The sequence below is a fragment of the Penicillium soppii genome (genome assembly GCF_028829465.1).
Source record: "Penicillium soppii strain IBT 18220 chromosome Unknown utg000010l, whole genome shotgun sequence".
Classification (NCBI taxonomy): domain Eukaryota; kingdom Fungi; phylum Ascomycota; class Eurotiomycetes; order Eurotiales; family Aspergillaceae; genus Penicillium; species Penicillium soppii.
In genome coordinates, this window is record NW_026643240.1 from 1,323,473 (window position 1) to 1,349,808 (window position 26,336).

Below are 26,336 nucleotides of genomic sequence, written 5' to 3' on the forward strand. Positions count from 1 at the left end.
AAGGGAATGGTGGCGTCGTGAAGATTCGGTGATGAAAAGCGAGACGCGACTGGCGAAATTCACTTGGTGTATGGGAAAGAGAAAAAGTAGAAATACCTAGACGGACTCGACTTGAGATACGCTAACTAGCGGTGCGCCTTTGACAAAAAGCGATCGAGTACCTCACGTGATCAGCTGATTACGTATGTATGCACGGACCATATACGATCGGCGGGCGCCCGAGGAACGCAGGCAGGGTAAACAAACAGAGTGCGGCACTTGGATTAGACCTCTTTCTTCCCACTTTCTTGTAAACACGCATTATTCTCTTGATTTTGATATTTCATTTCTTTTTTGCTCTATTTTTGGTTTTTTCACTTTGCCTGTCATCAATATCAACATTGCGGAGCAAACTGGCTATGATAACAACTGCAGCGGTTGAATAATGTCCTATTGAACCACACTCGCCATGCTTCCCTCCCAGCTCAACGGCTCCCCGAAGCGTGCGAGTCTCTTTGCACGCCCTCCAACCTCTCAAGGAACCTCATCACCACAACCAAGACCCAAATCGGCTATTCTCACACCATCTAATGGACTGGAATCAGCGAGAGGTCATTTGCGCAATTCATCAGTCTCACAGCTGTCGCCAGCATTCTCACCGAGCGGGAACCGTGAACGATCAAACTCAGCAAAGAATAGCCCTTCTTCCGGTACATTTGCGCCGAGTTTCATCAAGTCAGAGGAGCTACGACGCGGGGCCGACCAGATTCGTGGGCTAGAAGGAGACAATGACTTTTCCGGAAACAAATATGTGTGGCTGCGAGACCCAGAGAAGGCATTCGTGCGCGGGTTGGTACTTGAAGAATTGGAAGGAGCGCGCTTGTTGGTGCAGAGCGATGACGGCGATGTATGGAGTCCATCAACATTCTCATATTGAACTTGCTAACTCTAGACTAGCAACGGGAGATAGACGCAGATCAGGTGGATAAGGTCAATCCTGCCAAATTCGACAAAGCAGATGATATGGCAGAGTTGACCCATCTAAATGAGGCATCTGTGGTGCACAACCTGCACACTAGATACCAGTCAGATCTGATCTATGTCAGTTATACTTTTTATGCTGGACGCTTCAGGTTTCAGCTAACCTAACAACTTCGCAGACGTATTCGGGGCTTTTCCTAGTCACCATCAACCCGTACTGTCCCCTGCCGATCTACACCAATGAATACATCAAGATGTACAAAGGCCGCGGAAGAGAGGAAACCAGACCGCATATTTTTGCCATGGCGGACGAGGCCTTCAGAAATCTCGTCGAGGAAGGTCAGAATCAAAGCATTCTCGTGACTGGAGAGTCTGGTGCAGGTAAAACGGAGAACACCAAAAAGGTTATTCAGTACCTCGCAGCTGTTGCCACTTCTGATACACCGTACGCCCGATCTGGCGCGAAGCAAATTACCGGACTCTCGCAACAGATCCTCCGAGCCAACCCAATTCTCGAAGCCTTTGGAAATGCCCAAACGGTCAGAAATCACAACTCATCTCGGTTTGGAAAATTCATTCGCATCGAGTTCTCCAGATCAGGGCAGATTTCTGGAGCTTGGATCGATTGGTATTTGCTCGAGAAATCGAGGGTAGTCAAGCCCAACTCCAACGAGAGAAACTACCACGTTTTCTATCAACTACTGCAAGGTGCTGATCGGAAAATTCGGGAGAAACTCTTGCTTGCAGATCTTCAAATCGAGGATTTTGCCTATACCAGGGATGGAAATGACACCATTGTTGGCGTCTCTGACCAGGAAGAGTGGAACTCGTTGATTGAAGCTTTCCATGTCATGAACTTTGACGAGCAAGATCAATTGTGTATTCTGGGTACTATCGCTGCCGTGTTACATCTGGGTAACGTCGGCGTTGCGAAAGCGAGTGTTCGCGCAGACCAGGCAGCCTTGGCACCGGAGGGATATGCTAGTATGGAGAAAGCCTGCCAACTTCTTGGTATTGAGGCCGAGGCCTTCGCCAAGGGCCTCCTACATCCCCGGGTGAAGGCTGGCCGAGAATGGGTGGAAAAGGTGCAGACACCAGAACAGGTCCGCATGGCTTTAGATGCTCTTTCCAAGGGTATCTATGAGCGCGGGTTTGGCAACCTTGTTTCCAGGATCAACGGCCAACTAGGTCGCTCTATGGCTAGTGACGACAACTATTTCATTGGAGTTCTCGATATCGCCGGATTCGAGATCTTCGACAATAATAGCTTCGAACAACTCTGCATCAACTACACGAACGAAAAGCTCCAGCAATTCTTCAATCACCACATGTTTGTCTTGGAACAAGAGGAGTATGCCCGGGAGCAGATTGAGTGGCAATTCATCGATTTCGGTAAAGACTTGCAGCCAACGATTGACCTGATAGAAATGACCAACCCGATTGGTATTTTCTCTTGTCTTGATGAGGACTGTGTAATGCCGAAGGCCACGGACAAGTCCTTCACGGAAAAGCTCCATGGACTTTGGGACCGAAAGACACCGAAGTACCGTGCATCTCGACTTAGCCAGGGATTCATTCTAACTCACTATGCCGCCGACGTTGAGTACACAACGAGCGATTGGCTTGAAAAGAACAAGGATCCCCTCAATGATAATATTACGCGCCTTCTCGCTGATTCAAAAGCACCACATGTCGCCCAATTGTTTGCGGACTGCGCTGACTCTGAGGAGGATGGTGACAATCAACCCAGGAGCCGCGTGAAGAAGGGCCTATTCCGGACTGTTGCCCAAAGACACAAGGAACATTTATCTAGCTTGATGGCTCAGCTCCACTCGACTCACCCTCACTTCGTGCGTTGCATTCTACCGAACCACAAGAAGCGACCAAAGATGCTTCATGCCCCGTTGGTTCTTGACCAGCTACGATGCAACGGTGTCCTAGAAGGTATTCGAATTGCACGAACCGGGTTCCCTAATCGTCTACCGTTTGCCGAGTTCAAACAACGGTATGAGGTTCTGTGCCAACATATGCCAAAGGGCTACCTGGAAGGCCAGAGCGTTGCTCGTACCATGCTGGAGAAGCTGGGCATGGATCGGGCTTGGTACCGGGTTGGCCGCACGAAAGTGTTCTTCAGAGCCGGTGTTCTCGCTGATCTCGAAGAGAAGCGTGACCAACTCATCCGAACGATCATGACCAAGTTCCAGTCTGTCGCAAGAGGATTTGTGCAGCGCCGCATTTCAAACAAGCGTCTTTACCGCGCCGAGGCTACCCGAATTATACAACAGAACTTCCATTCTTATCTTGAATTGAAGGCAAATCCTTGGTGGCGCATGTTCTCCAGAATGAAGCCTCTACTGGGAGACACCAGAAATGCGAAGGAAGTTAAGAAGCGAGACGACAAAATCCAACAACTTGAACTGAAGATGAAACAAGATCTTGCAGATCGCCAAAAGCTTGACGAGGAACGACGTCGTACGGAGCTTGAAATACAGAAGATACAGCGCACCTTGGAGAGCGAGCGGGCACTTGCTTTAGACAAGGAAGAAATTTTCAAGCGCCTGCAAGATCGAGAAGCCGAGCTTACTGAGAAGCTTGCAGGTGCGCTTAACGACCAGGAAAGCCTCGAAGAACAACTGGACGACTTGATTGACGCGAAGAAAAAAATCGACGATCAGCTCCAGCTTCGAATCACGCAGCTTGAACAGGCAGGACTAATTATCCAAAAACTCGAATCTGACAATAAAAGCTTGCACTCCCAACTAAAGGAGATCGATGATAAGCTTTCTAAGACCGAGACTCAGCTCTCCGGGAAAAATGGAGAAATGCAAGAAATGGACCAGGAGATCAAGATGCTCCAAAGTCATCTCAGTTTGAAAGATCGAAAACTCCAAGATCTCGAAGCCAAGTTGCTGAAAACTGATCAGGATCTCGACGTCAAGCTATCAAACACTTCCAAGGAGCTGGAAAAGTCTAAAAAACAAGTTCGAGACATGTCTGAGGAAAATCAATCAATCCGTGACCAGATGTCCGAGTTGTCAGCGACCTCAACAAGCTACGAAGAACTTCTGCGTCGCAAGGAGAGCGAGATGGCGGTCCTTCGAAACGACGTCAGCAAGTACGAGGAAGAAAGAGCAATTCTTGAAGAAGAAAAGTCCTCTCTTTCCACTCGCCACGACAACATGCAAAACCGGCTCCGCGAGGTACAGGCAGACAGGGATGCCATGCGCTCTGAACAAACGCAACTTTTAAGCGAAGCTGCTGATCTCAAGAGCTTGCTCGAAGAAAAGAGATCCGAGGATGCCGAGGCTGGAGAGAGCAGAAAACTCCTGGAGAAGCAAGTGAATGAACTGAAGAGCCAGCTCTTCAAAGCTGAAGCCGATCTCAGCCGAGAGCGCCAATCCCGCGATGATGTTCAAATGCTTTCTGAACACAACCTTGCACAGTTGACCCAGAAGTACGATACGTTGAATGAGGCAAAAATCACCATCGAAAAGGAAATGTATATCCAACAAGACAGCTTGCGTCGCGCTACTGAGGCACGGGTTGCCGCTGAGACCACGCGCAAAGAATTGCAAAACGAGCTCATTAAACTTCGCGAAAGATTCACTGACGCTGAAACTGCGCGCATGAACGCTGAGGCCGAGATTGAACGAAAGATCATGCAGCAGGCGGAAGAGCGCATGGCAAGCGCACGCAAGGATCTTGACGAGAAAGCACGCCAACTCGAAGAAGTCGAATCCGAGCGATCCCAGCTCTCCGAGCGAATTAAAGAACTCATGCACTCCATCTCCGAATCTGATAACTTCCGCTTGCGTCATGATCAACATAAGGAACGCCTCGAGCGAGAGCTTGTGACTCTCAGGGGCAGACTGACTGCCTCCGAAAATGACAACAAGTCTCTTTTGACCAAGATCCAACAAAAGAATCTTGACATCGCCCGGTCGACCTCCAAGGCCAGCGACAGCAACAGACTTCGACTTACCAATCTTCAAAAGGAGAAAGCTCGAATGGATGAAGAGACCAAGAAATTGAATCGCCAATTGGAAGACTCCCAGGTCATGATCACGTCCTTGGAGAAGCAAAAGGAAAAGTTGTCGCTAAGTTTGGAGGATCTCAACCACGAGGTCAACCGCGAACACAAGACAAGTCGGAATGCCGAAAAGGCAGCTTCCACTGCCAATTTGCAATTAGCTGAGGCCAATCGCAAGCTGGAAACCGAACGACAACTTCGTAACCAGGCTCAAGCCAATACCCGGCAGATCCAAGGGACTCTGGATACGGCAAACAAAGAGATCGAGGACTTGCACCGCCAATTGATCTTGCTGCACAAGGTCTTTGAGCCGGAAGCTTCCGAGCCAACACAGTCCTGGGAAGCTGTCCAGCCACACCTCTCCAAACAGGTTGACCTGGCTCAAGTACTTGAAACCGTCCAGAATAAGCTTGGGGTCACCGAGGAAAAGTACGCCAGGGCTGAGAGCCAGCTTGCTGAAATGCGCCGACGCCACGCGGATGAGATGAAGGAGCTCGACGCCAAGTATTCATCCTCCAAGCGAGCGTTACTCGAGGAAATTGACCAGAACGAGGTGGCTAACAGCCGTACCCCCGCTCACTTCAGAAAGAACTCCGAGAACGCGGCTAAGAGATATTCTAACCCAACGACGCCCAATCGACGCTACAACGTGTTTGAAGGAGCGAACGATTCTGCACGCTCAGACAGAACCGTTGATACACAGGGATACCAACGGCGTATGGATGCCGCCGCAGAATTGGAAGAGCTTCAGAACAAGCTTCAACTGACCGAAATGCAAAACAAGCACCTGCAAAGTCAGGTTGCTCGGTCAATGCCCACTGGGGACATCTGGCAGGATGACAGTCCTTCGATTCGTCGTATGCAGCTGCTCGAGCGGGAGAACGGTCGTCTCCACGACCAACTAGATGACTCTTCCAAGAAAGTCTCATCCCTCGAGCGTAGCATTCGATCGGGTGAGCTATCCCTGCGTGACGTCCAGGCCAAATCGCACGAGGAACTCTACGACCTCATCAACTCACAGGAACAGTCGAGGCGTTCTCTTCTCAAGCTTCACACTGAGACTATGGGTGAGTTCGGTGATGCCAAAGCCCAGTTCGAAAAACTTAAGCGTGCTCGGGCGACGCTGGAGGTTGAGCTTCGGGATGCCCGCTCTGAGAATCAAGAGCTGCAAGTTGGCAGAGAGCAAGATACAGTCAGCCGTAACCAGCTTCTGCAAGAATTCTCCGACCTTCAGATTCGCTTAGATGCTGAGTCATCGCGGTCAGCGGATTTGGAGTCAAGCTTGATGCTGTACAAGAGTCGCTCGGACGAGTACTTCAACAAACTCGAACAAGCTGAAATTGCAGTCATGAAGGCTGCACGCGCCGAGCAGTTTGCCAAGTCCCAGAGCCAAGAAGCTGAAGAGACCTGTGCCCAGATCATGTCTGAACGCAAGGAAATGGATGCCCTCGTCGAGGACCTGCAGCGTCATTCGCAGTCCCTCGAAGCCCGAATGGAGGACTCAGCCGCGGAATTACAGGGTGCTTTGCAGGCCAAACAACGCCTGCAGAACGAGCTCGAAGACTATCGCAACCAGCGTGCGATCGATTTAGAGGACAAGGAAACTTCAATGGAACAGACCAGACAGAAATACCAAAGGGAATTCTCTACCCTCACCAACGAGCTCGAAATGGAGCGCGAGCGTGTGCTCAATGGTCGCGCAGAGACCTCTCGTCTCCGTGAGGAGCTTGAGGACCTTCGCAGCAAATGGGACGACGAAGTTCTCAACAGCTCAACGTGGGCCAAAGAAAAGTCCCGCATGGAAGTTGTCTTGCAGGATGTCAATAACTCTCGTGACGAAGCTGTAAATGCCCACAATGAGGCCCAGAGCAAGGTTGTTTCGCTTTTGTCTCAGGTCCGCACCCTTCGTACCTCAATTGAGGATGTTCAAGCGGAGCGCGATCTGCTACTGAAGGATAAAAAGATGCTGGAAGGTCGATTGGCCGAAGCTGGCGAGCGACTTGAAGACCTCGCCAAGGGAGAGAGTCCATCTATGCGCAATGCCGCCAGTATGGATCGCGAGCTTCTCGAACTCAAGTCAAGAATTGCACAGCAAGAAGATGTCTCTGCTGCTGCTGTTGGCAAGATGCGCCGGGCAGATGCTCTGGCAACGGAGATGCAGAAGGAGATCACTGCTGAACGGGAGGCCAATGCTCAACTATTCAAAGACAAGGCTGCTGTTGAGAAGCAGCTGAAGGAGGCCCAACTTCGGTGTGTCGATCTTGAGACTAAGAGTTATTCTTCTGGTAGCCAAGATGTTCGCTTCCTTCACAAGCGAATCAAGGAGCTCGAAACCCATCTGGAAGACCAGGAAAGCAAGCACAGCTCCGAGCAGCGCTCGCTTCGCAATGTTGACCGCACCGTCAAGGATCTCCAATCCCAGATCGATCGCCGCGATAAAATGAACGCACAGCTCACTGACGACGTGAACCGTGCCCGGGACAAGATTGAACGCCTCCTTCGTAACATTGAGGAGATTCAACATAATGACTCAAACGCCCAGCTCCTGGCTCGTCGTGCTGAGCGCGAACTCCGTGAAGAACGCGAGAAAGCACTACGCCTAGAACGCGAGCTGGAGGGCTGGAAGGGCCTCCGCGGTGAGCGAGGCAGTACTATTGGGCGCTCCCCGGCGCACAATTTCAGCGATACCGGAAGCCGTCGTGGGAGTGCTGTCTATGGATCTAATGACATTCCCCAACGGCATCCTAGTAATACCAAGGGGTTCTTGTGAATAGGGCTTAATTGATGTTTTTTAGCAGGGCAATCCTGCTTGGAGTTGCAACAATGGTTGTGGATGGATATTTTGTTTAATTGGCGTTCATGTGCATTGGGCAAGGGACTTTTTAGTCTTGTAGGCCTGAATAGTTGTTTATATTGTTCAACAGGCTATTTTCTTGTTCTTTGCTTCTGGCTTTTGGCGTTATATTGGAGGTACTCCTCAATTTTCTTATTCCATTGAGCAACATGTATGTTTCACTGGCAGACCAGGTCATCTACAACGACGAGAATGTACCAACTCATCAAATCGCAAATTGAGTTTTAGCCATTCCAACAACCTACATTCGGTCTAGAACGTCTCGTGACACATGTTGGGGGATAATTAGCCTTATATATACCCATGGCAAGTCTGCCCGATAGCCGTTTGATGGCATGATGGAAGTACACCGGGTTTCTCATATGACGAGCGACGAACTGGGGGCTCAGCCTTTCTTTACGCTCGTCCTTTAAGCCAAACTCTATTCGTATCACCGGCTCACCAAACTCCATCTTACATGCCATCCTGTCGAGTTCCGGCTTTAACCCGTCTACAAGGATAGAGTGAAACGCATCGGTGACATTGATTCCTTCCCCCGGATTGAGCTACTACTCAATGTCTGCAAGACACCAAGTCATTTCGTCGAAGTCGAACTATGGCAAGAAGCTCTACACAGTGATGTTGGTTATCATACACGATCCACACAAAGGTTTCGAACAGAGCTAGACGGCTTCGTACCAGTTCTCGAACGAAAACAACACACCACAGTAGTCAGCCCACACGGCAACCACACCGCCATTGAGATTGATACTAGCCTACTTCTGCGGCACACAGCGAATTTCTCTCCCAGTGTTATTCTCACGCAAGAAATGTTGAGTGAGACTTATGCTCGATCAAAAGTACTTCTGGCATAGCCCAACACACTTCATTTATTTATATTGGCTCCTCTTTGACCTTTGGCTATTATGCCCGATATCAGTCTCAAATGCTCATCTCCACCGCCATGCGTCGAGGATTGACGAATGGAAACCATTTTATGTTGGGCTGTTTCTACCGTAACCACTTGCCTATTGTGTTATTATACTATAGGCAAAAAGCAACCATAAAATTAAAGGTTCATTAAATCCATTAGACTCGCAATATAACATGAATAAAAAGCAAGTTGATCATCTTACGAATGCAAGACTAAATAACTAAATAATTCTGTTGCCATATCTATAGCGTAGCACTGCAACCTAGGTCGTTCGAAAGCTTATTGAACAACTAGGTAGCAATTCCGATAAGTGACAGACTTACTTGTCGTGATCGCACTAACACCACCCCCTAGTGAACGTATCGGAAGGCAACAACCCCATCTGGACGACTTCCTGTCTTCATGCCTGAGATAGCCGACCCAGCTAATCTCCCTTCTTCCGCTTCCGCTCTTTCAAGTTCAGCGTTCTGCCGGTTCAAATGCCACTTGATCCCTAGAGCTGTGACTGCACAGACCAAACAAGCACCACTCATGACACCACCACCGGCATAGTACCGTGGCTTCTGAGAGTCTGGAAACATATATGATGTGTAAAAATGTGCAACACCGGCCCCCATCAAATTCACAATGGCAAGGGATGTTGCACGCTTGGCCTTCGGCCGAGGAAGTGTAGAGCTCAGCCAAGAGACACATAGATTGTAGGGAGAATATGAGCCAGCAGTCATGAGGAACATGCTGAAGTATCGACCGCCTGTAGATGGTACAAACATTGCCTTTAATTGTTCGTCAAAATCTGTACTTGCCCATGAAACAGAGCTGGAATTACTCACTAACAAGTTACCAAGCAGAGCGAAGGCCAATGGGATGGCAATATGGAAGCCACGCTCTTGCTCGTGTGCTGCATGGAAAGAGATAGCCAAAGAGCAAATAAATGCGAATGCATACGGCGGCGCTGTGAGCAGCAGCGTTATAGTGTCGTTGTATCCCAGTGTGCCTACAATCGAAGGAAAGAAATTGTTGAAAGACTGGGCTGTGATTAGTGCCATCTGTAGTACAATAAACATATATAGCTTGGGGTCGAGGAGGGCTTGTTTAAGACCCCAGATCAATGATTTAGGGTCATCATCCACTAGGCCAGCATTTTCATTTTGCAGTCTCCAATCCTAACAGAGTCGTTAGTAATTACAGGAAAGACTGTAGTATTTTCATATAACTCACAGCAAGTATCTGATGCTCATTTTCCAGCCACCATCGCTTAGTTCCTGGATAATCGGGGATGAAAGGGATCACAAACAACGCAATAGCAATAGTCATGGAGCCTTCGATAATGAACAACCATTCCTATGTAAGTGAGTTAAATTCGAGGAGAATAGTAAAATTAACGAAGACTCACCCAGGCCGGTCTGCCTAGCTTTCCTTCCATCCGCGCCACAATGCCTGCAGCTATCAATCCTCCAAATGCGCTTGCCAGCATATTGGCACCGTAAAGCAAAGCAATGCGAGGTGGTAGCTCGGATCGTTTATACCAACAAGACATCAAGAAGAAAACGCCCGGTAAGAAGGGCCCTTCCACCAACCCAAGAACGAAGCGACATAGCAAAAGACCTGTAAAGTTGTGTGTGAGAGCCTGGCACATAGAAACAATTCCCCACGCAGCTGTCACCAGTCCAATATAGAGTGACGGTCTGACTTTTGTGATGATCAGGTTGGATGGAATTTGTGTAATAATATCTGGTCAAACGTTAATCTCGTTTTATAGAAGAATGTATCGAGGAAACTACCAAGCAAATATGGAGAGTCCCGAAGATGAAATGACGCAAATCGGACTTACATCCGACATAAAATATCATTAAACATGTGTTATATTGGGCATTTGATATCCCTAGAGTATCAGGAAGTCCTGCAATCTTGGCATTGGCAATGTTGTTACTGTAATGAATTAGCACAATTTTCATTGCATGCCAAGAAAGAGACAACTGACCGATCAAGGATGTTCATCAGGAACAGAATGATGACCGCAGGGAGAAGACAGCTATCAAGTTTCCGCACAAGGCTTTTCTCAAGCTTAGCAAGCTCATCGTCATTCAACTGAACTAGTTCCCTTGGAAGAGGGAGTTGCTGCAGTGGCCCAGGCTTCACAAACTCCACCGTCACGGCATCTTGCTTAGCTTGGGTGATGCCATCCATTATGTTGATTATTGCACGATGGGTTGGCGATTTAGATCTTAGATCTCGAGAGCGGGGCCATGGTGGCATTTACATAGTCTATAACTTATGGACCTGGTATGATTGATCGATTGCTTGACCACCAATCTTGTTTGAGTATTCCAATGCCTCCTGCATATCGGCGTGGTATCCGTAATCCGGGGTTGAATGCGGGGAGACCGCGGGGAACAGCATAAGCAATATACAACGGGCACAGACACAATACACACTGCCGGCTAGAAAGCCGGTTTTTGGGTAGATTAGAGGTATGTTTAGGCCGAAGTAAGCCTGGAAGTTAGCGAGTGATGAACAGCTAATTTGTCCGATTTTCGTCTTAGTAAGTAAATTGCTTTGTTTGCAACCTCCCAAATCTTCGAATACTCGGTGGCTCAAGTAGATTTTAGGTTGCTTTATGGAAACGCTAGAGAATAAGAAACAGAGACATCGATTTTGCACATTGATATCACGGAGAAAACACTTTGATGTCGACCAAAAGAATCAACTATGATCCTTTGGGTGTCTCATATTGAAAAGGAGAAATCGTTATCTGCATTCGTTGACTTTCAAGCCGCGAACGTAGAGCTTGAACAGTGTAGTGTCTGTCCGGTGAGGTCTCCGATCCTTTGCCGCCAATGCCCCGTTATAGCATTAGATAAGAGAAATTTAGAAGTTGGAAAACACGAAGGTATTTCCCAAAAATCTAGTTCACATAGATTGGACGCAAATGTTTTGTGTGTGGGTTGCAAAAAAAGATGAATCAATGAGATCAGTTGTTCGCAACGCAACTAGTGAAACTGTATTACCCTTGCAACTCATTTGCAACTCCTTAAAACATTCAGGAAGAATGAAATGACAGATACGCTGCACATAGTACAATTTGCAATGCATGCAAAACAAATTAATGTCACCTTAATGGTGAACTTAAGTATTCGGCAAATGGCCACGTGATAGCCGCGCGCCAAGCGGCAATTAGCGCGCAACTTCACTTCAAGCTGTTGAGCTCATGATTTCCTCTCCGGATTTCTTCCCTGCCAACGCCCCCCAATACCCGAACAATTCGGGTCGCTGACTTGGTCAATTTCTTCACCATGGTAAGAAGAATCACCCCCTACTAAGTTTCTCTACGAAACCCAAACATGCAAGCCCGATCACATTTTGCTAACCTAACCCCCGCTATGAAATAGGCACGCAACAGCGAGAAAGCACAGTCTATGCTGTTCCGCTTCCGGGCGCAGCAAGCAGCAGACCTTGGAATTATTGATATCTCACGCACCCGTCGTCCCAAGGCCATTACAAGCATCGACACAATCCCCGTATGCGAGCGCTGGCGCGGCCAAGTCGTCAAAGAAATTTCCCGCAAAGTATCGCGCATCCACGAGCAAAGCTTGAGCGACTACCAAATCCGCGATCTCAACGATGAAATCAACAAGCTGATGCGCGAGAAATGGGCGTGGGAAATGCAGATCCGCAACCTGGGTGGACCGAACTACATGCGCGGATCCAACCGGGTTTACGACGACGAAGGGCGCGAGATCCCCGGAGGCGGAAAAGGATACAAATATTACGGTCGTGCTAGGGAACTACCTGGCGTCAAGGAAATGATCGATGCTGCAATGCGTCGTGCTAAAGGTCCGGAAGAAGAAGAGTCTGCATCCGGTCGAGGCGGAGACATTGCGACAAGGAAAGTCGATGCCAATTACTTTGGGTACGGTCTCGATGAAGAAGATGGGACGTTATTGGCGTATGAAAAGCAGAAAGAGAAGGAGGCGGTTGACCACTTCCGCCGTCAAGGCGATCCGGACCCCGAAGATGGCTGGCAATCTCTACCCGGTGATGCAGGTGACGGGGTGGAATGGAGACTCCCGACGCTAGACGAGGTCCAAGAAGAGCTTGTGGATAGGCGGCGGCGACGTCTTCTTGACAAGATCTCTTGATTTGCACTCACCATCTAAGACCTTTCTGGTTCAAGGTCGTGTCGTTTTCATTTTTTCTCTGCTTGGGACGGGCGTTTATGGTGCTTCTGCAAAATCACATATTCGAGCATTGCCACTTTTTTGTTCGTAATGACATCACTTGATTATTATTTCCCAAATTTCGCGAATAGCTCCAGAAGAGGAGATTCTTTATATGTACAGTGTGTTATAGATCGCTAGTTACAGCGGGTTTGTTCTTTCGGGGTGACCTTGTCGCTCTTAAGGCCTGAGTCATGCTCATACGCTCTGTTTCACTGGGATCGTTCCGCCGTTGTTCCTCAAACTCCAGGTCGTCAATCAGGAACCGACCCATATCTCCTTGCCGCCATTTTTGTATGAAATGAAGTGCAGCCCCTTCAGTGTTGGGCACTCCGCCTTTCCCAAGGAGCCCAGTCTGACGCGCAAAACTTTCAAGCAACGGAACAACTTCGTTGGTCGGCTCTGACCACCGCTTGTAAACCGTCGGATCATGCAGATTGATATGATATAATAAATAGTCCACAAGCGTGATTGGCGATATGACAGTGTCCTTAACACACCCACAGAGTGCCAGCTTGAGCATGTTCTCGGCATCTGGGACATACGGCATGAAGACTCCTGGCGTGTCCAGCACGTAAACGTGCGAACCACACTCGCGATCAATGATTTTCACTTGGGTCGCAATTTTGCGCGTGATACCAGGCTGCTGCCCAGTCTTCACTGCTTTGGCTTTGCCTGTGCCCGAATTGCGCAGATTATTGATCAGAGTTGACTTTCCGACATTCGGCATCCCAACGACCAACACTCGACATCCTACTAGCTTATCAAGAGCTTCGGCATCATTTCGGAGGTGTTTGATGATCTGGCTGACATCTTGGCGAGAGGCTGAACTGGTGAAGAAGACAGCGCTGTTTGGATCGAAGCTTTCCAGCTTCCGTTCTATCTGAAGTTGTATGTTAGCGTATATCCTATCACAGCTTGTTGATAGTTCGAGTAACCTACTGCTTTCTGAATGGGTGATCTGGGAATATTCCCAAGATCTCTCTTGGTATAAACGATCAGTCGTCGCATTTTGCCCAAAGCTTCCTCGAACATAGGGTTGATCGAGGTGACGGGGGCTCGATAATCACGACATTCCACCACATAGTCAATCGATGAGAGCATGCTCTTCATCTTGGTGAGACCAGCGCGATGGTGTCCTAAGAAATAGGACCTTGGAATCGCCCCATAATGGGGGAAGGTACTGCGTGGAACGAACTGAGCCATTGTAGCTCGCTAAGTTAGATATAGTTTCAGTCCGGCGAAATACGATTCATCTTATCGCAGCAATAGGCGATCGGGCGGAAAGGACTGGCTGATCGAAGAGACAAAATAATTGATCATTCCGCGGAAGACAACAGAAAAATCCGTCAAAATCCCAAGGGCGGAAAGGTAGGCGGTGAGAACGTTGGCTGGACCATTCTTATACTTCTTATCTAAACTCAATCTCGAGGTGCACTTTATGTGTATAAAGGCATTTGAGCTCAGTACAGCCTATCATCCAATATTGTTCTGAAGAACTCATAGAGCGAACCCGCCACGGCAGGGTTCTGGTGTTTAGGTACTCAGTAAACCTGACACGCACCCGCACCGCCCCACGATGTGTGGAGCTTGACAGCCCGTATTACAGTGGATAGATTTAACTTATGAACAACATCGAGCCATGAGAGCTATGGACTGCTCCTTCTACCATACGCGAATATCCTGCTCCACTCAAGATTTATTCATTCCTTGCTCTTGCTTCTTCAACTTGCAGTATGCCATCGTGCTTGGCCTTCTCCTTGTCAACGTATTCTAGACCCTTTGTTTCAACTAAGCGGTCGACAGAGGCACTGACAAGGATGGCGAGAGTCCATTTAACCCCGGTGTCACTAGCAGGTCCGCTTATACAAGATTTAGCAACCGAGAACAATGGATGCACAGATATACTGACCAGATTGGGCGACGTAGATCTCGTATGTTTTGGCGGCTTCATAGGCAGCGGCATTACTGAGTAACTCGTGCGATATTCTGGCCCCGTGAGGCGCGTTGTCGACCTGGTCAAAGGCTTGAGCCTGTTCGGAGTCAACTGAGCAGTAGGCCTCGTGTTAGTCGGTACTAAGGGGGGCGATAGTTATGATGTAGGACCATCACTTACCTTCGAATCTACGCATTGTGAGGTAAAATATTTTGATGGAGTGATATTGAACGAAAGATCAAAGAAGAGATAGGGGGTGGAGAGGGAAACAACCAACAAAGCTGGGGAGATAGGGAGATAAAAACAAATGATATGGGTGTGAAATATTGATTCATCAACGCGACGCCGATCGATGGCGTCGGTTTTGAGCTCAAGTAGTCGACTTTTATGTTTCAGCCCGCCTATCTGGCTGAATCAATCTCCAAATCAAACATCCTTGTTCCACTGGGTACGTGGCAGCCGTGCACTAGTCATGAACACTTACGTCGTCGCTGCATATGTAGGGTAGCAGTTTAACAAGGTGGGGTGTAGCTGGCGATTCGAATTTAGTATCCACTGTTTCTTGTGTACAATATCACGACCAAGTAAATAGTCTGAGCTCTTCAATATAAATTATTCACATAGTCATGTTTCTGAATATTCATGAATCATCATAATCCTTCGGAGCCTTAGTATCAGGCACGGGTGGGGATTGAGGAGGGAAGATAAAGGTTTGCTAGAATACTCAGGCTTAAGTCTGCTTCAGTTTGCCTTGGTTGCAGCGAGCTTTTCTAGAAGCAAGAGATATTTACAGAACAGATTCTATACAGTGTCGTGGTATAATCCCGTAGCGTACGACGCTAAAATAGTATAGTAATGAGCTAAGCTCACCATGGATTAGCTCTCGAAAGTGGCGCCGAGAAAGAGCGGAAGAGTGCAAATCTTGTAGAAGCCGAACATGTCAGCTACTGTGTCTACCATCTCACTATTTGAAATACATTAGTTATGTTTAGATCCATATAAATTGCCAGAACCAGAGATAATAGAATGCAGAGTTTTTCGCACATTTCTATTGGCCAGGCCAGAATAGCATCGGACAAGATACTCAGTGAGCAAAACCCTGAGCGCCCTCATAAACCGACAGCACCCCGATCGGGAAATTCGCATCCGCGGCCTAAAATCCGGTACATAAAGCGACAAATTCAGTATGGGAAGTTCGGGGATGGCGTTCGGGATGAACACCGTATTCGAAGGTTGATTGGATCAGGAATAGAGCTAATGCTAGAATATTCAAGTCGGCGACCAATTGATGTAAGATCTGGTTTGGCTTCATGTTTTGCTTTGATCCAAAGACATGATCTAGCTATATCTTGGCCTGTCTCTTTGGAAGAGGCAGACTTTTAATGACTTCTTTCCATTCTGCTGGGAAGCCAGACTTCTCACTCGTAGGGCGTTCCGTCCAGCCCGCATAAACCCGAGTCTCATCCTGCTGCCAACGTTGAAGCTCTTGCTTGATCCACGGACCCAATACCCGCGCAGTTTCCGCCACTTTTTCTTGCGGCAGAGTGTGCCCAGCCTTTTGAACAACCACATATTCCACACGCCCGGACTCCATACCACCGCTTCCGCCGAATCCAGTCCCTGTTCGCTGTGCGGCTTCTGCATGCTCGCCTCCTTTGCCGAGCGGACTATGCGAAGCACTCACATAGAGCACCGAAGGTCGAATATGCGGCACCAACTTATATGCCAGAATCGGCTCTGGGCGGTAGGATTTTTGATCTGGTAGCAAAGGACCTAACATGTCAGGCACGAGGATTGGGTCGTGTGGCGGGCTGATTCCGCTGGATTTGGGGTCTGTGTGAGCCTGGCTATTGGGAACTCCAAGATGAGTATGGCGCTTGACGTTTGGCCGGGTGTACATTATCGTTTCTTGGTGTTTTGTGGTCGTCAATGTCACAGGACGAGTCCCATCCGTGGGATCTTGTGGGTGCATTGCCGTTGGTAGGTCGCGGTATCCGAACTTTTTCCACAGTTCGAAGACGCGCGGGTCCCACGTTTTGAGAAGCTTGCGAGCCTTTTCAGCGGCGACTTCTCGGGATGGCCAGACATCGCGCTTGCCTGTTGACATGGCTACGAATAGGGGGCCATCGCCTGCCAGGGGGTTGTCGGTCATATGTGGCTCGATTAGAATCAGTGAAGTAAAGAGCCGGGGGTGGAATAGAGATGCAAATAGCCTTGATGAGGTTAGAAATTTTGAAAAGCCCAATGGTCGCCCAGATGTACTTACAGCTGTGTCGCACCCAGACTATGGCCAACACCGATAATAGGCCTGGGCATTTGGTCGCGGAAATGGTTGATCATCTGAATCACATCACGGCTGTGATCATACCAGGACGCTGTGAGTTGTTAGTGATGTGGGATATTTCAGGCGAAAAATCAATTCCTCGATCTACTCACGGTCATTTCCGAGATTATTTTCATTCAAAATCCCACTGGCACCCTGGTTGGCGGCATCCGCTATCCAAATCGAGCGAATGCGAACTCCATCTTGTTTTGAGCGGGCTAGGAGCTCTTCCCAGAGAGGCTCATATAATTCCTATGTCACCGAATCAATCATTTTGAAGTTGAAAGCGTTAGAGGAAGACTTGAACTACCTTGGGAAACCCAGTACCATGCGTAGCTACGATAGTGACATCTCCCGGCTGAGGATTAGGGTTGTCAATTGGCATATATTGTTTGATACAAAGCTTCAAGAGGCTATCAGGGGCGGCTGTGGCCCGTGGATACTCCCGAATGTATTGTCCATCGATAACATGTTCAGTGACTTGGAATGGGGAACTCATGGTAAGATCAAAACCAGTGTAATTCTTGGTTCTGGGAATGAGAGATGGGAGAGATGAGAAAATGCGTTCACAGTGGAAGGGCTTGAAGCTCCAATTTCTTATCTTAAATGGCCTACCACATTGATCGACCTAGATATTTACGCATTGGTGATTGTCTCAGACGATCGTCAGCGTGGATCAATAGTTGCATCATTGGGTATCCACTTGGTGTGGATATCAAGATCTAGAGTGAGTCTTGTACCAAGTTCTAAGCTGAAAAAGGAAATATCATATCGTATGAACTATAGGACCCTCACCAACATAGTACTGAGGAAACCAAGAAGGGTTCCTTTGCCATAGTTAATTTAGATCGTCGCGGCATAAACTTTTGTTCTAAATTCAGGGCTATCTATTTCTTAACACCAGAAGTAAATCTACACACGTCTTCACTCAGAAGCGAGATCGGAACTGAACCCAAGGTCCCTCCACTGCTGAAGTTACCCAGCCCTTCAATTTGAAATCACAATCATGGCGTTTCCCACCACAGCAACGAGCATCAGACGCCAAGCGCATGTCATATCGAAACAGCGTTCGGGCAATGGTCACATTCAACTCAGCCCATGCAAGCTTCCACCCAACGCAGGACCGAGCGCCAGAGCTGAAAGGCACAAAGGCCTGCTTAGCAATCTTGATGCTTTCTTCATCTACTCCCGTTTCCGCATTCACAATCCATCTGTCTGGGAAGTACTCGTCCGGGGATTTGAAATAGTTAGGGTTTCGGTGGACAGCATAAGTAGTTGTCCCGACCATGGTTCCGGCGGGAATGAACTCCTGGTCAACCATGAGACCCCCTTCCAGTACGGTACGTGGGATAGTGGTGGCAACGGAAGGAGCGAGGCGCATTGTCTCGTTAATGCATGCTTGGAGAAGCTTGCAACAGTCAAGCTTGGGTCCCATGTGGATTTCTTCTTCATCGTTGAAGGTAGTCCGAAGTTCGTGCACTAGGCGGGCTAGGAGATTGGGTTTGTGGACGAGGTGGAAAAATGTACCACTCATAGCGGTAGCAGTGGTATCCGCGCCTAGAGTGTGAAGGATTCAGATCAATATTATATGCGGAGTAGGAGGTGTGTTTGTCTTACCAGCAGTCATCAGGAGCATTGACTCCACCCAAAGGTCTTTGGAAGTGAAGTGCAGTCCGGTTTTAGGATCGGCAGTATTCATCATATGATAGAACAAATCCTTCTTTTCGATGTCATTTCCGAGGCGTATGCGGGCCTTGGAACGTTCACCAATCCGATCGCCGGCATTAACGATGTCTTTGAATTTAGAAGACATGAATAGTCGGTCAATCTTCAGATTGCAAAACTTCGACTGGACAAGTGTCTGGTGCAAGCATCAGTAGACATTCGAGGGAAATTGAGCAAGGAGCATAGAGCTCCTAGATCCTGAGGTCATACCGTCATACTACGCTGCGTAATCTTCAACACCACTGAGGGAAACCATCGCATATCAGATGAGTGCAGCATATCAAAATCCTTTCCGTAGCAGAGATCGCTGATAACATCAAAGGTCACCCAGTCGCACATAGGGGCCAAATGTTTGGTGCTCGTCCAGCCTTCCGTGCGTTTGGGGTCGATCCCAGGCTTAACAACCCCAAACTCATCTCCTTCAGCCCCGAGTAAGTTCACAAAATCGCGAATGTTTACCAGTAAACGCTCTTCAATCGCTTTGATTCCTTCGGTAGAGAAGACCTGGGCCAAAATACGACGCTTGAACCCGTGGGTCATCTTGTCAGTCGCTGTAAGGGTATTAGGGGTCTGTCTGCTAGCGCTCAGTGAGCTGTAGCCTTCTGATTTCACGACATTTGCCCGGACACCGTAGATTGCGTCCATTCCGGTGTCGGTGTTGAAAGTAAGAGCATTTGGAGCAAAACGGACAATATCACCTATGGGACTATCAGCATCAAGAGTAATCTATCCGTTTCAGCGTTAGAGAGTTCGTACCATAGCGATCGTGCCACTTGCGGCTATTGATATGCAGGTCTCCACGCCATGCGTAGAAGGCTGCATACCAATGGGTTATGGCTGCCAGACGAGGACCCGGATATTTCGCCAATGGATGGAAGTACAAGCGGTAGATGACGAGTGCAATACTCTTGCAGAAATTGTTAGTTACTGTTTGAATTTGCAAACCCTAGTCGCACCTACATATAATAGCAGGGCAATAGCCGTGGCCGCAACCGCCTTCAAACTCATTTTGCTAAGTGAAGTGAGATGTCGTTGAGATGGAAAGTGCTGCACGGTCTCTAGCTCAAATTTAATCACTCCCAATTATTCTCTGTGTGATCTTCCTCTGTCGGTGAGCAGTGATGCAATTACTCTCAGGCTATCGTCCACAAGTGGGCCATATCCACTGAGGGCAGGGCCGAAACCCAATAGCCACGCCCTTATCGACTGACCCGAGGATCACCGACGAGGATCTACATCCGATCTTCATACACTAGCGTACAATTAGCGTATGAGATATGAGATCCAGGGATCGGTCCAATCATGGTGAGACATGGAATCTCACAAAGTCTCAGATTGTGTAGCGTCAGATTCAGATTGCATCATGGTCTATTGCCCTAATCGAACCACACAGAGATAAAGATAACAAATATCCTGCCACCTTATTTCTGATGCATATTTTGACCACATACTATTGTAGATCCGGTTCTTGGTTGACCCACGTGGCGTCATTGAATGGAGACTGAGAGGAGCGCTGGAGATCTTGGCATTTTTATCAACAACAGGTTCTTTAAATGCTTGCCTTTAATATAAGTGGGTTCAATAATAACCACACACCTCTCCACTGCAGACTGACTGCGAATTGGTAAATTCACCATGTGTAGTAATTGGTTTGTCTGAAGACCCTGTCGCGACCTGCCAGTTACTAGCTAATGCCCAAGCTTGTGCAAAGACCAGAAATACTCGACTGGACATGTAAATTATAAAGTGTGAGTGATCAAGAATTTTTCATTTTCATATTTCGTGATTAGCTCTAGCTCCCTTCTATATTGTTTCGTATATTTTGAATGATATAACTCCAAGAACCAATTTATCTGCAGATTATTATGACGACCTGACTTATTCTCGCTCCTCACAACATAAAGCTTTTCGGGTAGCTTGACCAGTTCTTGGATTGCAGGGGGCAAGGTGAAGCCCGGAAACAAGGAGTTTGAAGAATTTGACACTGTTCCCGATTGTCGCCAGTTGACTGGTAGACATGTTCGTTTCGGAAAAGACTTCATGCGTAGCCTCTGAACACATTTTGGGCATCTTGAGATATTACATCCACAAGATAACTTTGTCTAGGATGGGTAGGCACAATATTGTCGAGCATGGATAGTGTTGTGAATAAACCAAAATTAACGACCTTGTCTTTTCGATGAACGGCTAAAGGGAGTGGTGAGAGACCTGACTTGTTGACATCATCGCTTAGATCGGGTTTCTCACCAGAATGGAGGATCACACATTAACTCACATCTTCCTCTTGGCTGTATCTCAGACTTCTTTGGCCTTAATCCGATGAACACGAGCAGCAGGGGACCAAGGAAAGTGACCAAGAGGAACAGTGAAGAAACCATTGCTTGGATCGCAAACACCAGCGAATGCATTGTACCAAGCCGCAAAAGAAGCCAATAAACCACAAACCCCCCCTGCCTTCTGGACTGCGATGATGACTTCGCCATGAGAACTGCACTGAATGTGCGCAATGCCGAGAAGAAGATAGTTCAGATCTAGAAAGAAGAAGAGCGAAAACATCGCAAGGCTCGATTTCAATGTGCATAAGAGCATTAAAGTTGTGAATATGAACCAGGCCTGCGAGAATAATTGTTAGCGGTTATTGCCACATCACTAGCTTGTACAAAAGCAATCCATACCAGCATGAATAGGCCAGTGAGAGTCTCATTCTGACATGTTGTATTTGCTGCATCTTTTACCGTATCGGGATTTTCAAAAGTCGATATCATAGCGAACGTAACCCAATAAGCACCAAAAGAAGTGAAGGTCGTAGCGCCAAATGTATTTCCCACGGCCATTTCCCTGACATTGTTAGCGACAAAAGCAACAAGAACTATGCATGCGTTCTGATAATGCATGAAAAGTAGAATTGAGAACATACCACATGCCAGCTAAAACCTGCGTGATCCCACCGTAGTTCAAAGCCAGAGAGACACTCACACCAGCAGCTTGGATATTTCCAACGTTGAGATTGATGCAGTTCGACAAGAATGATGTCAGCGCAAATGCGCATAGACCCAGGGGAGCTGGGTTAGCGAATTTTTTGACATCGACTGGGAGAGATTGCATCTCTTGTTTCAATGGCGGAAGCCGCACTTCTGAGTTGCTTGACGGGAGCAAAGAGTAGTCATGGCTGACTTGGGAGACCACCGGTGATCCAATCTTGTTTTGTGTGAGTGATTCGTGCTGGTGATTTGATACAGACTTGGGATGCTGAACCTCGGAAACGTTAATAATGTGCTCCATTAATAGTTTATGACCAGAGGTTAGTATCAGTAGGAACAATCAATTGGTAAGATTTTCCAGGGTACGATTGGTTCAATGAACGGTGTCAGGTATATCGAAATAGAATATGTGAGCATCGTCTGGGGATTGGGTGGTAAATATCTTAGGTGTAGGTAGTCCGGGGGGCACTGTTCCTCAGTGCCCAAGCAACCGAGGGCCCTGATGCCCACACCTAGAACGCATTGGATTCTTCTAATCCGGGAAATTATACGGGGAAGCCCGCGGGGGATCGTCATGTGAGCATGTTTGGCAGGGCCCCGAGCCAGTCAGTGAAAGGATTTCCCGAAAATGATTCATGTTTTGCAGTTAATTTTCACTCTGCTGTATACGGGGGGACCCGAGAGACGGGATTGAGTAAAAGAAACTAACGTACGGGTAGTGCCGCGAGAATTAAGAACTTAATCGTTGCTTGGAAAATAGTATATTCGCGTCTGTTCTGGCTAGATCTCCGTTGAATTTATTTTTTTCGATCATGGGACACATCCTAGTATCTATTATTGGAGAGGCGAAGCCAATGAAATTGGATTTTATTCGGGTTGTTGGAAGTTATCAATCTTGCCAATGCGAGTCGGTCAATATCAAACTCGGGATATGGACTTGTCTACAACACATTGAATCAGGTTTTTCCTCCGTGATACACTCTAGACTTTCCGATTCCATCATTCACTGGAATTGATCATCAAGGATCATCCTGTATATATATGTATGCAACGAGTGAGATTGATGTCACTTTTCCCAATTGCAAGGTATCCGAGGCCAACATCCCACCAGATACAGTCTTCTAGACCCATATCGAACAAGTCAAACCCTCTCTAATGGGTATGATCAAGCCAGAATTGAGCTCTTAGAGTCTACAGCCGGAAGTTTTGCGAATCACCTGCAGTTCAGTTTAAAGCGGAGCGCGGCGGCTTCCGCAAAACGTAATAAATGTGACTAACATACTTCCATTTTGGGACGAGGCTTGACCAATTAAGGCATCTTCAGGCTATAAAGCTGCACCTTGATGCAGACTCCGAGAAAGAATTGGAAATTTTTGATTAGGGTTTCATGGCCAAGGGTTAGCTATGTGGCCAGAAATATAGTAGCACACGTAGATCAAACTCAATTCGTTGCTATTATTCAAACAAACTAATCTAGGCTGGGTATCCTGACTTTTGTAAATCCATCACATTGCGCCGAGTGTCATAAAGCAGGAGAGCTCCAATCCAGTAACAAAACCCCAATACGCCTTGATGCTGTTGCTTTGAAAAAAAAAAGACCGTCATGAGCCCATGCAATGTCAGCGTAAGGCCTAGGAGTAAAAGAACTGCGACTTTATGCCCGCCAACCTTGGACGAAGTCGTGCAAGCGATCGATAACAACACCAAAAATGGCATTGACGCTGTCCGCGATAAGTTGCTCGAAGTGTCGGATAGCTTCTTCCTCGGTCATTTCGAGATGGAAACGCTCCTTCACTTTCAGAACGGCCTTGTCCGGCTCCACACGGATATCGGGGATGTTGGCATCCACCATCAGACTGAACAGATTCAAGATCAAATTGGCGGATTTGCGCAGAGTGGTGTAAGCGGTGTAGCAATATTGTTTGAATTGCAAGTAATGAGGCGAGGATGTGCCACCCATGCCCTCAACCATCTCTTTGCAAAGTTTCATCATAGGCGCAAAAGGCTTCGGGTCACGGCCGAGGATGAATCCAAAGTCGGCGTGGAAGAAATGACCGTCTGGTGACAAGAGAAGATTCTCGAGATGACGATCGCCAACGCCGAGGAGGTATGTAATGACGCAGTATCCTGCACATGATTTGATGTATGTATCCATTGTCTCCTTGCGTACACCAAGAGGCTCGTTCTCATCTGGATTGTTGATTCTCAGGTAGGCAAGAATGGACTTGTATTGGGCGGACGCCGCAGAGAGAGAAATCGAAGGAACGAATTGCACCGCGCCGGCCGTTGCGCTGGTAGCAAGAATTCGATAAGGGGTTAGTTTGAGATCAAGGTTCTCCTTTTGCAGCAGACGGTCCATCAGGATGATGATTTGAATCACCAATTGATCCTGACGAAGGTCATCACCGACCTTGAACAGCATAGGATAGCGATCCCCGTCAGAAGTCTTGAAAGTGATAAGCAGAGGCGAAAGGGTAGATTTGAAAACATTGGATTCATCCGGGAACAAGCCAGTGACCGCAACATCAGGGTTCAAAGGCAACGGCAGCGGGGGATCGATATTGATCAAGTCATTTTGTGGATCCCGAAGATACTTTTTCAACATTTCAATCTTGCCAACTCTGTTCTCACGAGCAAAGCGGACATCCTTGGCAATTTTCGAGAGCACAACGACCATTTCACCTTGACGCAAGAGCGTCTTTCTGTGCTCTGGGTGGAGCCTCTCCAGTTCAAGCATGAAGTAGTATTCCACCCGCGCAAAGAGCCGACGCTGCACTGCATCAGCATCATCAAATTCGACCATAAGATACCAATGGAGGTAGTTGCCAAGCTTGAAATTATTGGCTGCACGCGAAATAAGGAAATGAGCAAGCGAGGAATCTTGTGGAGCCGCGTCGGGATGGCCCTCGGGGGTTGCATCGTATTTCAGGGCCTGCACCAACTGAAGCAGATACAGGAGCAGCTCCTCGTCATCTGCCTTTTGAAGCGTTTCCACGGCATATGAACGAACGGCAGCATTGTCAAAGGTAGGACCGAGGATCTCCAAAGCATCGTCAACGTCGATCTCTGTCCATTTGGGGAACATTTCAATGGCTTGCCGCGCTTCCCCGACATCTCGCCAGTTAACGGACTTGACAAATTTGGTCAATGCCTTCTTTTCGCGGGTGAGATGGTATCTGAAACGCCACACAAGATCCTTTTCCTCGGCAGTGAGATCCTGGGTTGGTTCGTAGGAGATAATCATGTTGAGATCATCTCGAATCTTTGGGTTGGGTTTCAGGTCACGGTCCATGATGCCGGTGCGGTGGCTTCGGATCAAACGTCGGTGCTTGTCCTCACAAGGGTTGCCAATTTGGCCAACCTCGGGATCGTAGATTCTAATGACATGATGGGGATCGGCGCGTGCTATTCCAGGTCCAAAGTGAACCTCCGGGACTGGTTTAAGTGTCGAGTTGGGGTGAGGAGGTGCATTCAGGGACCATGTGGAAATAGGCGGTGGTGGATATTCGTGGTCGGCCCAAACAATTGGGTGGTCGAAGCGTGGAAATTCAACGTAAAGTTCGAAGTATTCATCTTCGGGCTTTTCCTCCTCGGAATCATCGTCTGGATCTTTCACATTCGCAAAATCCTTCTGCATGGCTGCCTCGAGTTCAAGGGCTCGCTTTTCGGCGGCCGCATCTGCGTTGAGCTTCAGCTTCTCCAGCTCGCGAAAGAGCAATTGATCCATCCAGTCCACACGTGGTATTTCGCCCATTTCATGCTTCTTAATCAGAACTTCGACTCTTTCTAATTCCGCTTCTTCTGGTGATTGTTGAGAAGGATCGCGAGTGTTAGGCTTGCGACGCTTGGGCCGTGGGACTGAGGGGGTAGAAGTCAAAGCAGAACCATCCGCATTTTTATGAAGATAGACCTTGCACTTTTGCCTGCCCATTTTCAGCTTTCCATCTTCGTCAAATAGACTGATTGTAGTTCCACCAAATGGTATGTGTGTGATCCGATCACGGGCCAGCGGAGACAGATCAACAATTGTGATGGCTAGCTGGGTGTTGCGTTCTGCATCCTTGATGAACATAGGCAATTGCAGCCATTCATTCCATACCCGAGCGCTCTTAAAGGGTTTGTATCTGGTCTTCATGGGCACACCGAGAGGTTTTGATTCGGACCATAGCTGCACAGTCACATAAAGATCGGAAGCGGGGTCCTGGACAGAGCCGATATGCCGTAGCTCGGCGTCCTCATGGAGAACGCTGCCTGGGATCTGTTTTTGCTTTCCCTCTAAGGAGCCACTATAGATGTGTCAGTGAGAAAAACACCGCTGGAGCGAAGAACTTACATCTTAATGCGAATAGGAAGATCCACCTGGGTGGTCACAGCAAATGTAAAGGCCTCCATCTCTC

General features: G+C 48.0%; 9 protein-coding genes across 9 annotated transcripts; 2 read left to right on the forward strand and 7 right to left on the reverse strand.

Moving 5' to 3' along the window:
* Window positions 1-448: 448 nt before the first annotated feature.
* N7529_011159 (type II myosin) lies at window positions 449-7,760 on the forward strand (the record flags this gene model as incomplete). The annotated part of the gene is made up of 3 exons (XM_057246685.1): window positions 449-886; window positions 937-1,080; window positions 1,140-7,760. The coding sequence occupies 3 exons, from the start codon at window positions 449-451 to the stop codon at window positions 7,758-7,760; spliced, it is 7,203 nt and encodes a 2,400-aa protein (XP_057092034.1).
* A 1,347-nt stretch (window positions 7,761-9,107) lies between these two features.
* On the reverse strand, window positions 9,108-10,944 carry N7529_011160 (uncharacterized protein; the record flags this gene model as incomplete). Its single annotated transcript, XM_057246686.1, has 6 exons — window positions 9,108-9,530; window positions 9,588-9,920; window positions 9,976-10,098; window positions 10,151-10,488; window positions 10,589-10,686; window positions 10,739-10,944. 6 exons carry the CDS (start codon window positions 10,942-10,944, stop codon window positions 9,108-9,110), a joined length of 1,521 nt encoding a protein of 506 aa, XP_057092035.1.
* Window positions 10,945-12,050: 1,106 nt separating this feature from the next.
* Window positions 12,051-12,896, forward strand: N7529_011161 (pre-mRNA-splicing factor ISY1; the record flags this gene model as incomplete). The annotated part of the gene is made up of 2 exons (XM_057246687.1): window positions 12,051-12,053; window positions 12,147-12,896. The coding sequence occupies 2 exons, from the start codon at window positions 12,051-12,053 to the stop codon at window positions 12,894-12,896; spliced, it is 753 nt and encodes a 250-aa protein (XP_057092036.1).
* Window positions 12,897-13,101: 205 nt separating this feature from the next.
* N7529_011162 (putative GTPase MTG1) lies at window positions 13,102-14,180 on the reverse strand (the record flags this gene model as incomplete). Its single annotated transcript, XM_057246688.1, has 2 exons — window positions 13,102-13,853; window positions 13,913-14,180. The coding sequence occupies 2 exons, from the start codon at window positions 14,178-14,180 to the stop codon at window positions 13,102-13,104; spliced, it is 1,020 nt and encodes a 339-aa protein (XP_057092037.1).
* A 493-nt stretch (window positions 14,181-14,673) lies between these two features.
* Window positions 14,674-15,106, reverse strand: N7529_011163 (DUF3759 domain-containing protein; the record flags this gene model as incomplete). Its single annotated transcript, XM_057246689.1, has 3 exons — window positions 14,674-14,836; window positions 14,883-15,021; window positions 15,091-15,106. The coding sequence occupies 3 exons, from the start codon at window positions 15,104-15,106 to the stop codon at window positions 14,674-14,676; spliced, it is 318 nt and encodes a 105-aa protein (XP_057092038.1).
* A 1,146-nt stretch (window positions 15,107-16,252) lies between these two features.
* On the reverse strand, window positions 16,253-17,732 carry N7529_011164 (alpha/beta hydrolase; the record flags this gene model as incomplete). The annotated part of the gene is made up of 4 exons (XM_057246690.1): window positions 16,253-17,123; window positions 17,177-17,285; window positions 17,347-17,485; window positions 17,544-17,732. 4 exons carry the CDS (start codon window positions 17,730-17,732, stop codon window positions 16,253-16,255), a joined length of 1,308 nt encoding a protein of 435 aa, XP_057092039.1.
* Window positions 17,733-18,161: 429 nt separating this feature from the next.
* N7529_011165 (cytochrome P450) lies at window positions 18,162-19,966 on the reverse strand (the record flags this gene model as incomplete). The annotated part of the gene is made up of 5 exons (XM_057246691.1): window positions 18,162-18,790; window positions 18,851-19,094; window positions 19,169-19,656; window positions 19,715-19,865; window positions 19,919-19,966. 5 exons carry the CDS (start codon window positions 19,964-19,966, stop codon window positions 18,162-18,164), a joined length of 1,560 nt encoding a protein of 519 aa, XP_057092040.1.
* A 1,287-nt stretch (window positions 19,967-21,253) lies between these two features.
* N7529_011166 (acetate uptake transporter family protein) lies at window positions 21,254-22,240 on the reverse strand (the record flags this gene model as incomplete). The annotated part of the gene is made up of 3 exons (XM_057246692.1): window positions 21,254-21,571; window positions 21,634-21,796; window positions 21,876-22,240. The coding sequence occupies 3 exons, from the start codon at window positions 22,238-22,240 to the stop codon at window positions 21,254-21,256; spliced, it is 846 nt and encodes a 281-aa protein (XP_057092041.1).
* Window positions 22,241-23,593: 1,353 nt separating this feature from the next.
* On the reverse strand, window positions 23,594-26,331 carry N7529_011167 (phosphatidylinositol 3-kinase VPS34; the record flags this gene model as incomplete). The annotated part of the gene is made up of 2 exons (XM_057246693.1): window positions 23,594-26,225; window positions 26,273-26,331. The coding sequence occupies 2 exons, from the start codon at window positions 26,329-26,331 to the stop codon at window positions 23,594-23,596; spliced, it is 2,691 nt and encodes an 896-aa protein (XP_057092042.1).
* Window positions 26,332-26,336: the final 5 nt, after the last annotated feature.